Genomic DNA, 12,110 nt, shown 5'->3' on the forward strand with positions numbered 1-12,110 from the left:
TTCCCAGATTTTCCCCGATTTTCCCCAATTTTGCCTGGATTTTCCCCCAACATTTCCCGTATTTTTTTCTGATTTTTCTCTGACTTTTCTCTGATTATTTTTCCCCAATTTCCCCTGTATTTTCCCATGACATTTCCCATATTTTTTCTGATTTTTCTCTGATTTTTCTCTGATTTTTCTCTGATTTTCTCTGATTTTTCTCTGATTTTTGTCTGACTTTTTTCCCTCTTTTCCCTGATTTCCCTAAGATTTTCCCCCAACACTTCCCATATTTTTTCCGATATTTTTCTGATTTCTTCCCGATTTTTCTCTGATTTTCCTCTGATTATTTTCTCTGTATTTCCCTGATTTCCCCCAGATTTCCCCCAACACTTCCCATATTTTCTCTGATTTTTCTCTGATTTTTCTCTGATTTTTCTCTGATTTTTCTCTGATTTTTCTCTGATTTTTCTCTGATTTTTCTCTGATTTTTCTCTGATTTTTTTCTCTGATTTTTCTCTGATTTTTCTCTGATTTTTCTCTGATTTTTTTCTCTGATTTTTCTCTGATTTTTTTCTCTGATTTTTCTCTGATTTTTTCTCTGATTTTTCTCTGATTTTTTCTCTGATTTTTCTCTGATTTTTTCTCTGATTTTGTCTCTGATTTTTCTCTGATTTTTTCTCTGATTTTTTCTCTGATTTTTCTCTGATTTTTTCTCTGATTTTTCTCTGATTTTTTTTCTGATTTTTCTCTGATTTTTTCTCTGATTTTTCTCTGATTTTTCTCTGATTTTTTCTCTGATTTTTCTCTGATTTTTCTCTGATTTTTCTCTGTTTTTCTCTGTTTTTTCGCGTATTTTCCCGTATTTTCCCGTATTTTCCCCGATTTCCCCCGGATTTTCCCCTGACATTTCTAGTATTTTTTCTGATGTTTTCCGATATTTTTCTGCTTTTTTTCTGATATTTTCTCTGATTTTTTCCCGATTTTTCTCTGATTTCCTCTGATTATTTTCTCTGTATCCCCCGCATTTCCCGATTTCCCGATTTCCCGCAGTTCTGCCCCGATTTCCGGTCCCTTTTCCCGATCTCTCCGGTTCTGTCCCCGTTTCGCGCAGGGCTCTGCGGCTGCTGCGGGGCGCTGCGGCCGCGCTACAAACGCCTCGTGGACAGCATCTACCCCGAGGACCCCGAGGTTTGTAGGGTTTGGGGTTTGGGGTTTTTGGGGTTTGGGGTTTGGGGTTTGGGGTGGACAGCATCTACCCCGAGGACCCCGAGGTACGGGATTGGGGTTTTTGGGGTTTGTGGGATTTGGGGTTTGGGGTTTGGGGTTTGGGGTTTGGGGTTTGGGGTGGACAGCATCTACCCCGAGGACCCCGAGGTGTGCGGGGTTTGGGGTTTGGGGTTTGTGGGATTTGGGGTTTGGGGTTTTTGGGGTTTTTGGGGTTTGGGGTTTGGGGTTTGGGATGGACAGCATCTACCCGAGGACCCCGAGGTATGGGATTGGGGTTTTTGGGGTTTGTGGGATTTGGGGTTTTTGGGGTTTGGGGTTTGGGGTTTGGGGTGGACAGCATCTACCCCGAGGACCCCGACGTTTGTGGGGTTTGTGGTTTGGGGTGTTTGGGGTTTGGGGTTTGGGGTTTGGGGTGGACAGCATCTACCCCGAGGACCCCGAGGTTTGTGGGGTTTATGGGATTTGGGGTTTAGGGTTTATGGGATTTGGGATTCGGGATTCGGGGTTTGGGGTTTGGGGTGGACAGCATCTACCCCAAGGTACGGGATTTGGGGTTTGGGGTTTGTGGGATTTGGGGGTTTTGGGGTTTGGGGTTTGGGGTTTGTGGGATTTGGGGTTTATGGGATTTGGGGTTTGGGGTTTTTGGGGTTTGGGGTGGACAGCATCTACCCCGAGGACCCCGAGGTACGGGATTGGGGTTTTTGGGGTTTTTGGGGTTTGGGGTTTGGGATTTGGGGTTTGGGGTGGACAGCATCTACCCCAAGGACCCCGAGGTTTGTGGGGGATTTATGGGGTTTGGGGTTTTTGGGGTTTGGGATTTGGGGTTTGGTGTTTGGGGTTTGGGGTGGACAGCATCTACCCCGAGGACCCCGAGGTTTGTGGGGTTTATGGGATTTGGAGTTTTGGGGGTTTTTGGGGTTTGGGATTTGGGGTTTTTGGGATTTGGGATGGACAGCATCTACCCTGAGGACCCCGAGGTTTGTGGGGTTTGGGGTTTTTGGGGTTTGGGATTTGGGGTTTTTGGGATTTGGGGTTTTTGGGATTTGGGGGTTTGGGGTTTGGGGTTTGGAGTTTTTGGGTTTTGGGATGGACAGCATCTACCCCGAGGACCCTGAGTTTTGTGGGGTTTGGGGTTTTTGGGATTCGGGATTTGGGGTTTGGGGTGGACAACATCTCCCCCGAGGTCCCCGAGGTTTGCGGGATTTGGGATTTGGGCAAATTTGGGAATTTGGGATTTGCTGCCTGAAATTTTGGAACTCGGGGTTTGAAACTTGAAATCTAGGATTTGGGAATTTAGGGCGTTATTATTCCCATCATTCCCGTTGTCATTCCCATTGTCGTTCCTGTTATTCCCTTTGCTTTTCCCACTCTTCCCGGTTTTATTCCCATTGTTTTTCCCGTTTTCCCCATTCCAGGAGGGATTGGTGAAGTCCAACATGGAGAAGCTCTGTTCCTGTCATTCCCGTTTTGACTCCCATTTTTTCCCGTTTTCATTCCCATTTTTCCCATTTTTCCCATTCCAGGAGGGCCTGGTGAAGTCCAACACGGAGAAGCTCTGTTCCCGTCCCCGTTATTCCCGTTTTCACTCCTGTTATTCCCATTTCCATTCCCGTTTTTCCAGGAGGGATTGGTGAAGTCCAACATGGAGAAGCTGTGTTCCCGTCCCCGTCATTCCCGTTTTCATTCCCATTTTTCCCGTTTTTCCCATTCCAGGGAGGACTGGTGAAGTCCAACATGGAGAAGCTGTGTTCCCGTTTTCACTCCCATTTTTCCCATTTTTTCCCGTTTTCATTCCCATTTTTCCCCATTCCAGGAGGGATTGGTGAAGTCCAACATGGAGAAGCTGTGTTCCCGTCCCCGTCATTCCCGTTTTCATTCCCATTTTTCCCGTTTTTCCCATTCCAGGGAGGACTGGTGAAGTCCAACATGGAGAAGCTGTGTTCCCATCCCTGTTATTCCCGTTTTCACTCCCACTTTTCCCATTTTCCCCATTCCAGGAGGGATTGGTGCAGTCCAACATGGAGAAGCTGTGTTCCCGTTTTCACTCCCATTTTCCCCATTTTTTCCCGATTTCATTCCCGTTTTCCCCGTTCCAGGAGGGATTGGTGCAGTCCTACATGGAGAAGCTCTGTTCCCGTTATTCCCGTTTTCACTCCCGTTTTCATTCCCGTTTTTCCCATTTTTTCCCCTCAGGAAGGACTGGTGAAGTCCAACATGGAGAAGCTCTGTTCCCGTCATTCCCGTTTCCATTCCCGTTATTCCCGTTTTTCCCATTTTTTCCCTCAGGAAGGATTGGTGCAGTCCAACATGGAGAAGCTGTGTTCCCGTCCCCGTCATTCCCGTTTTCACTCCCGTTTTTCCCATTTTTCCCATTTTTCCCATTCCAGGAGGGCCTGGTGAAGTCCAACATGGAGAAGCTCTGTTCCCGTTATTCCCGTTTCCATTCCCGTTATTCCCGTTTTTCCAGGAGGGCCTGGTGAAGTCCAACATGGAGAAGCTGACGTTCTACGCGCTCTCGGCGCCGGAGAAGCTCGACCGCATCGGCGCCTACCTGTCCGAGCGCCTGACGCGCGACGTCGGCCGCCACCGCTACGGGTGCGGGAGCCCCCGGCACTCCCAACATTCCCAGCATTCCCAGCATTCCCAACATTCCCAGCATTCCCAGCATTCCCAGCGTTCCCAACGTTCCCAAACTGCCTGCCCTAATTCCCTGCCCTGAATCCCTCACAGAATTCCCAAATTCCTTGTCCTAAATCCGTTCCCAAATCCCCAAATCCCCGCATTTTCTTCCCAAATTCCTTTCCCAAATCCCCGGCTTCCCTTCCCAAATTCCCTTCCCTGAATCCCCTCCCGAATTCCCAAATTCCCTTCCCAAATTCCCAAATTCCCTTCCCAGAATTCCCAAATTCCCCTCCCAAATTCCCAAATTCCCCTCCCGAATTCCCAAATTCCCTTCCCAGATTTCCCTTTCCCACATTCCCAAATTCCTTTCCCTGAATCCTTTCCCTAAATCCATTCCCAAATCCCCAAATCCCCGCATTTTCTTCCCAAATCCCCAAATCCCCGGCTTCCCTTCCCAAATTCCCTTCCGTAAATCCCTCCCAGAATTCCCGGATTCCTTTTCCTAAATCCATTCCCAAATCCCCAAATCCTCACATTTTCTTTCCAAATTCCCTTCCCTACATCCCTCCCAGAATTCCCAGATTCCTTGTCCTAAATGCGTTCCCAAATCCCCAAATCCCCGCATTTTCTTCCCAAATTCCCTTCCCTACATCCCTCCCAGAATTCCCGGATTCCTTTCCCTAAATCCGTTCCCAAATTCCTTTCCCAAATCCCCGTCTTCCCTTCCCAAATTCCCTTCCGTAAATCCCTCCCGAATTCCCAAATTCCCTTCCCAAATTCCCAAATTCCCCTCCCGAATTCCCAAATTCCCTTCCCAAATTCCCAAATTCCCCTGCCGAATTCCCAAATTCCCTTCCCAGATTTCCCTTTCCCACATTCCCAAATTCCTTTCCCTGAATCCTTTCCCTAAATCCATCCCCAGATTCCCAAATTCTTGGATTCCCTTCCCAAATTCCTTTCCCAAATTCTCCAATTTCCTCCCCAGATTTCTTTTCCCACATCCCCAAATTCCCAGATTCCCTTCCCTCAGTCCCCTCCCGAATTCCCAAATTCCCTAAATCCCTTCCCGAATTCCCTTCCCAGATTTCCTTTCCCCAATTCCCAAATTCCCTTTAATAAATCCCTTCTCAAATTCCCAAATGTTTCCCAGACTCCCAAATTCCTTTCCCTAAATCCATTCCCAAATTCTCCAATTCCCAAATTCTTTTCCCTAATCCCTCCCCAAATTCCCAGATTCCTTTCCCTAAATCCCTTCCAAAATTCCCAGATAATTCCCAAATCCCTTTTTCCCCTTTCCTGGCCTGAATCCCAGAATTCCTGATGTTCCTGTGCTAATTCCCGGAATTATTCCCAGAATTCCCGTGCCAGTTCCCGTGCCATTTCCCGTGCCAATTCCCATGCCAATTCCTGGAATTCTGTGCTAATTCCCGTGCTAATTCCTGGAATTACTCCCAGATTCCTGTGCCAATTCCCGGAATAATTCCCAGAATTCCCGTGCCAATTCCTGGGATAATCCCCTGCTAATTCTTGGGAATTTTCCTGGAATTCCCGAGCTGATTCCCGAGCTAATTCCCGTTCTAATTCCCACAATTTCTGTGTCAATTCCTGAGCTAGCTCCCGTGCCAGTTCCTGGAATTCCCATGCCAATTCCCGTGCCAATTCCCGTGCCAATTCTCGTGCCAGTTCCTGGAATTCCTGTGCCAATTCCTGGGATAATCCCGCGCTAATTCTTGGGATTTTTCCTGGAATTCCCATGCTGATTCCCGAGCTAATTCCCAGAATTCCTGTGCCAATTCCAGAGCTAACTCCAGTGCCAATTCCTGCAATTCCCGTGCCAATTCCCATGCTAATTCCCAGAATCCTGTGCCAATTCCCGGGATAAACCCATGCCGATTGCCACGCTGATTCCTGTGCCAATTCCCGGGATTTCTCCTGGAATTCCCGCGCCAATTCCCGAGCTAATTCCCAAGTTCATTCCCGTGCCAATTCCCGTGCCAATTCCCGTGCCAGTTCCCGGAATTCCTGTGCCAAATCCCGTGCCCGTACTGTGCCAGCTCTCACCCCGATTCCCGCGATAATCCCGCTCCGGTTCCTGCACCAATTCCCGGTGATTTTCCTGGGATAACCCCGCTCCAATCCCGGGATGTGTTTTATCCCGGGATAACGGATCCCAGGATGTGTTTTATCCCGGGATAACGGATCCCAGGATGGGTTTTATCCCAGGATAACAGATCCGAGGATGTGTTTTATCCCGGGATAACGGATCCCAGGATGGGTTTTATCCCGGGATAATGGATCCCAGGATGGGTTTTATCCCGGGATAACAGATCCCAGGATGGGTTTTATCCCGGGATAATGGATCCCAGGATGGTTTTTATCCCGGGATAATGGATCCCAGGATGGTTTTTACCCCGGGATAACGGATCCCGCTGCCGTTCCGGGTCATTGCGGGTGGCGATGGAGGCTCTGAGCCCCGACTGTGCCTGGAGAGATTCCTGACCCTGCCGGGATAGCCCATCCTGGGATAGGGGTTTATCCCGGGATAACCAATCCCAGAATGGTTTTTTTTCCCAGGATAACAGAGTCCGGAGTAGGTTTTTTCCCGGGATAACGGATCCTGGTGCTGTATCCCAGGAATTGGCACAGGAATTTGGTCATTGCGGGTGGCGATGGAGGCTCTGAGCACCGACTGTGCCTGGAGCACTTCCTCACCGTGCTGGGATAGCCCACCCCAGGACAGGGGTTTTATCCCAGGATAACCGATTCTGGGGTGTGTTTTATCCCGGGATAATGGATCCGGGATGGGTTTTATCCCGGGATAACGGGTCCCAGGATGTGTTTTCTCCCGGGATAACAGATCCCGGTGCCATTCCCAGGTCGGTGCGAGTGGCGATGCAGGCTCTGAACCCCGATTGTGCCTGGAGAGATTCCTGACCCTGCTGGGATAACCCATCCCGGGATAGGGGCTTTGTCCCGGGATAACCAATCCCAGGACAGGCGTTTCCAGGGATAACGGATCCGGGATGTGTTTTCTCCTGGGATAACAGATCCCGGTGCCATTCCCAGGTCAGTGCGGGTGTTGATGCAGTCTCAGAGCACCGACTGTGCCTGGAGCGCTTCCTCACCGTGCTGGGATAGCTCGTCCTGGAATAGGATTTATCCTGGGATAACCAGTTCCAGGATGTGTTTTATCCCGGGATAATGGATCCCAGGATGTGTTTTATCCCAGGATAAGGGGTCCTGGTGCCATTCCCAGGTCAGTGCAGGTGGTGATGGAGGCTCTGAGCACCGGCTGTGCCTGGAGAGCTTCCTCACCCTGCCGGGATAACGGATCTGGGATGTGTTTTATCCCGGGATAACGGGTCCCGGGATGGTATTTATCCCGGGATAACGGGTCCCGGTTCTGTGCCAGGTCGGTGCGGGTGGCGATGGAGGCGCTGGACCAGCTGCTGCTGGCGTGCCACTGCCAGAGCATCAACCTGTTCGTGGAGAGCTTCCTGACCATGGTGGCCAAGCTGCTCGAGTCCGACAAGCCCGACCTGCAGATCCTGGGCACCAACTCCGTGAGAAATGGGGAGAAAACGGGGGAAAACGGGCAAAACGGGGAGAAACGGGGAGAAACGGGGGGAGCTGCAGATCCTGGGCACCAACTCCGTGAGAAATGGGGAGAAAACGGGGGAAAATGGGCAAAACGGGGAAAACGGGGGGAGCTGCAGATCCTGGGCACCAACTCCGTGAGAAATGGGGAGAAAATGGGGGAAAATGGGCAAAACGGGGAAAACGGGGAGAAACGGGGGGAGCTGCAGATCCTGGGCACCAACTCCGTAGGGAAAACGGGGGAAAAACGGGCAAAAACGGGCAAAACGGGGAGAAACGGGGAAAACGGGGGGAGCTGCAGATCCTGGGCACCAACTCCGTGAGGGAAAACGGGGGAAAAACGGGCAAAAACGGGAAAAATGGGAAAAACGGGGGGAGCTGCAGATCCTGGGCACCAACTCCGTGAGGGGAAACGGGGAGAAACACCGGGAAAACGGGCAAAATGGGGAGAAATGAGAAAAACAGGGAGAAACGGGGAGAAACAGGGCAAATGGGGGGAGCTGCAGATCCTGGGCACCAACTCCGTGAGGGAAAATGGGGGAAAACACCGGGAAAATGGGAAAAATGGGGAAAAACGGGGGGAGCTGCAGATCCTGGGCACCAACTCCGTGAGGAATAACAGGGAGAAAACGGGGGAAAATGGGCAAAAACAGGAAAAACGGGGAGAAACGGGGAAAACGGGGGGAGCTGCAGATCCTGGGCACCAACTCCATGAGAAATGGGGAGAAAATGGGGGAAATGGGGAAAAACGGGGAAAACGGGGAGAAATGGGGGGAGCTGCAGATCCTGGGCACCAACTCCGTGAGGGAAAACGGGGAGAAACACCGGGAAAACGGGCAAAACGGGGAGAAATGGGAAAAACGGGGAGAAACGGGGGGAGCTGCAGATCCTGGGCACCAACTCCGTGAGGGAAACGGGAGAAAACACCGGGAAAATGGGCAAAACGTGAAAAACAGGGATAAATGGGAAAATCGGGGGGAGCTGCAGATCCTGGGCGTCAACTCCGTGCCAGTTCAGGGTTGGAACCTGGGGTGATTTCCAGGGCGATATTTTCCTGAAAAACCTGAAAATTCCCAGTTTAGGGCAGGATTCCGGGCGGTTTTCGGGGCGATGTTCGGGGCGTTTTTTCCCGGGGTTTCTCCTGGCGGTTCCGGCGGCGATTCCCGGATTTTTGTCCCGTTCCCAGTTTGTGAAGTTTGCCAACATTGAGGAGGACACGCCCTCGTACCACCGCAGCTACGACTTCTTCGTGTCGCGCTTCAGCGAGATGTGCCACTCCGCGCACGGCGACCCCGACGTGCGCGACAGGTCCGGGAAAACCACTGGGAAACCGCGGGAAAACGGGAAAAACGCGCGGGAAAACGGGGAAAGCGGCCGGGAAAACAGCCAGGAGAAATGGGGGAAATGGGTGGGGAAAACAATGGGGAAAATGGGAAAAACAACCAGGAGACATGGGAAAAATGGCTGGGAAAACAATGGGGAAAATGGGAAAAACACGTGGGAAATTGGGAAAAGCAACTGGGAAAACAACCAGGAGAAATGGGGGAAATGGCCTGGGAAAATAATGGGAAAAATGGGAAAAACATGTGGGAAAACGGGGAAAGCGGCCAGGAAAACAACCAGGAGAAATGGGGAAAATGGCCGGGGAAACAAAGGGAAAAACATGTGGGAAAAAATGGGAAAAGCAACTGGAAAAACAGCCAGGAGAAATGGGGAAAATGTTGGGAAAACAATGGGAAAAATGGGAAAAGCAACTGGAAGAATTACCGGCAGAAATGGGGAAAATGGCCGGGGAAACAATGGGAAAATGGGGAAAGCAACTGGAAAAATGACTGGAAAATGGGGAAAATGGCTGGGAAAAATGGGAAAAACGGGCGGGGAAATGGGGAAAGCAACCGGAAAAACAACCAGGAGAAATGGGGAAAATGGCCTGGGAAAAACGGGAAAAACATGCGGGAAATTGGGAAAAGCGGCTGGGAAAACAAGCAGGAGAAATGGGGAAAATTGCCTGGGAAAACAATGGGAAAAATGGGAAAAAGCAACTGGAAAAAGAACCAGGAGAAATGGGGAAAATGGCCGGGAAAACAATGGGAAAAACACGCAGGAAAATGGGAAAAGTAACTGGAAAAATAACCAGGAGAAATGGGAAAAATTGCCTGGGAAAACAATGGGAACAGTAACCGGAAAAAAAAACAGGAGAAATGGGGGAAATGGCCTGGGAAAAATATGGGAAAAACAGCTGGGAAATGGGGAAAGCAACGGGAAAAACAAGCAGGAGAAATGGGGAAAATGGCCTGGGAAAACAATGGGGAAAATTGGGAAAAACAGCTGGGAAAATGGGGAAAGCAACTGGAAAAATGACTGGAAAATGGGGAAAATGGCCTGGGAAACAATGGGAAAAACATGTGGGGAAATGGGAAAAGCAACTGGAAAAACAAGCAGGAGAAATGGGAAAAATGGGAAAAATGGGAAAAGCACACGGGAAAATGGGAAAAGCAACGGGAAGACCAACCAGGAGAAATGGGGAAAATGTTGGGAAAACAATGGGGAAAATTGGGAAAAAGCAACTGGAAAAATAACCAGGAGAAATGGGGAAAATGGCCTGGGAAAACAATGGGAAAAATGGGGAAAACAGCTGGGAAAACAACCAGGAGAAATGGGGAAAATGGCTGGAAAAACCATGGGAAAAACGGGAAAAACACGTGGGGAAATGGGAAAAGTAACCCTAAAAAGAACCAGGAGAAATGGGGAAAATGGCCGGGAAAAGAATGGGGAAAATTGGGAAAAAGCAACTGGAAAAATAACCAGAAGAAATGGGGAAAATGGCCTGGGAAAAACGGGAAAAATGGGAAGAACACGCGGGAAAATGGGGGAAAATACCAGGAAAACAAAGGGGGAAAATTGGAAAAGTGCCCAGGAAAAGTGTGGGAAACAGATGGGAAAATAAAAGGGAAAAATTGGAAAAACAACAGGAAAAATGGGGAAACACGTGGGAAAAACACATGGGAAAATAATGGGAAAAAATGGGGAAAACACACAGGAAAATACACTGGGAAAATGGGAAAACCTTCCAGGAAAACATCAGAGGAAATGGGAAAAAAGACTGGGAAAACAAGGGGAAAAATGGAGAAAAACAACGGGAAAAATGGGGGAAAAGACATGAGAAAACAACAGGAAAAATGGGAAGAAGGAGTGGGAAAATAAGGGAAAAATGGGAAAAATGACAGGGAAAACAGCAGGGAAAATAATGGGGAAAACAATGGGAAAAATGGGATAAACACACAAGAAAACAACCGTGAAAAATGGGGAAAAATTATGGGAAAAACAATGGGAAAAATGGGAAAAACACTCAGGAAAACAACAGGAGAAATGGGAAAAACACACAGGAAAACAATTGAAAAAATGGGAAAAACACAGAGGAAAACACATGGGGAAAATGGGAAAAACACACGGGAAAACAGCTGTGAAAAATGGGGAAAATGAGTGGGAAAAAACAAGGGGGAAAATGGGAAAAACAACTGGAATGACAGGAAAAACAATGGGAAAAATTGGAAAATGATGGGGAAAACAATGGGGAAAACACAGGGGAAAACACGTGGGAAAACAATGGGAAAAATGGGAAAAATTGGGAAAACGCACAGGAAAACAACCGGGAAATATGGGAAAAACATAGGGGAAAATAATGGGAAAAATGGGAAAAACACTCAGGAAAACGAACGTGAAAAATGGGAAAAATGACGGGAAAAACAATGGGAAAAATGGAAAAAAAGACCGGGAAAACAATGGGGAAAATGGGGAAAACACATGGGAAAACAACAGGAAAAATGGGAAAAAAATCATGGGAAAACAACCAGGAAAAATGACGGGAGGAAAATGGGAAAAACATGGGAAAAGGATGGAGAAAAATGGGAAAAACAACCGGAATGACAGTGAAAACAATGGGAAAAATTGGAAAATGATGGGGGAAACAATGGGGAAAACACAGGGGAAAACAACTGGGAAAAATGGGGAAAACACGTGGGAAAAACAATGGGAAAAATGGGGAAAACACACAGGAAAACAATGGGGAAAACATAGGGGAAAATAATGGGAAAAATGGGGAAAACACTCAGGAAAACAACCGTGGAAAACAATGGGAAAATGACGGGAAAAACAATGGGGAAAATGGAAAAAAAGACCAGGAAAACAATGGGGAAAATGGGAAAAACACATGGGAAAACAACAGGAAAAATGGGAAAAACAATGGGGAAAACAGTGGGAAAAATGGGAAAAACACATGGGAAAACAACTGGGAAATATGGGAAAAATGAATGGGGAAAATAAGGGAGAAAGTGGGAAAAACGTGGGAAAACCATGGGGAAAATGGGAAAAACAACCGGAATGACAGGAAAAACAATGGGAAAAATTGGAAAATGATGGGGGAAACAATGGGAAAAACACAGGGGAAAACACCCAGGAAAAATGGGGAAAACACGTGGGGAAAACAATGGGGAAAATGGGAAAAACATAGGGGAAAATAATGGGAAATATAGGATAAACACTCCGGAAAACAACCGTGAAAAATGGGAAAAATGACAGGAAAAACAATGGGGAAAATGGGAAAAAAAGACCAGGAAAACAATGGGGAAAACAGGGAAAACACATAGGAAAACAACAGGAAAAATGGAAAAAACATGCAGGAA

General features: G+C 48.2%; 1 protein-coding gene across 7 annotated transcripts in view; it reads left to right on the plus strand.

Moving 5' to 3' along the window:
* The window catches only part of EFR3B (EFR3 homolog B), a 316,353-nt gene that overhangs the window by 6,200 nt on the left and 298,043 nt on the right, over nt 1-12,110 (plus strand). For 2 of the 7 annotated variants that reach the window (XM_064411514.1, XM_064411515.1), the window contains 4 exons: nt 1,033-1,170; nt 3,677-3,804; nt 7,244-7,394; nt 8,615-8,736. In XM_064411514.1, the coding sequence (XP_064267584.1) occupies nt 3,698-3,804; nt 7,244-7,394; nt 8,615-8,736 (380 nt within the window). In that variant the 5' untranslated portion in view covers nt 1,033-1,170; nt 3,677-3,697. Of the gene's footprint in view, nt 1-1,032; nt 1,171-2,059; nt 2,084-2,180; nt 2,187-3,596; nt 3,805-7,243; nt 7,395-8,614; nt 8,737-12,110 lie in introns of those variants that run through there. The other 5 variants (XM_064411510.1, XM_064411516.1, XM_064411512.1 and 2 more) reach the window with 4 other exon arrangements.

Source organism: Passer domesticus, chromosome 3 (assembly GCF_036417665.1).
Source record: "Passer domesticus isolate bPasDom1 chromosome 3, bPasDom1.hap1, whole genome shotgun sequence".
Lineage (NCBI taxonomy): Eukaryota > Metazoa > Chordata > Aves > Passeriformes > Passeridae > Passer > Passer domesticus.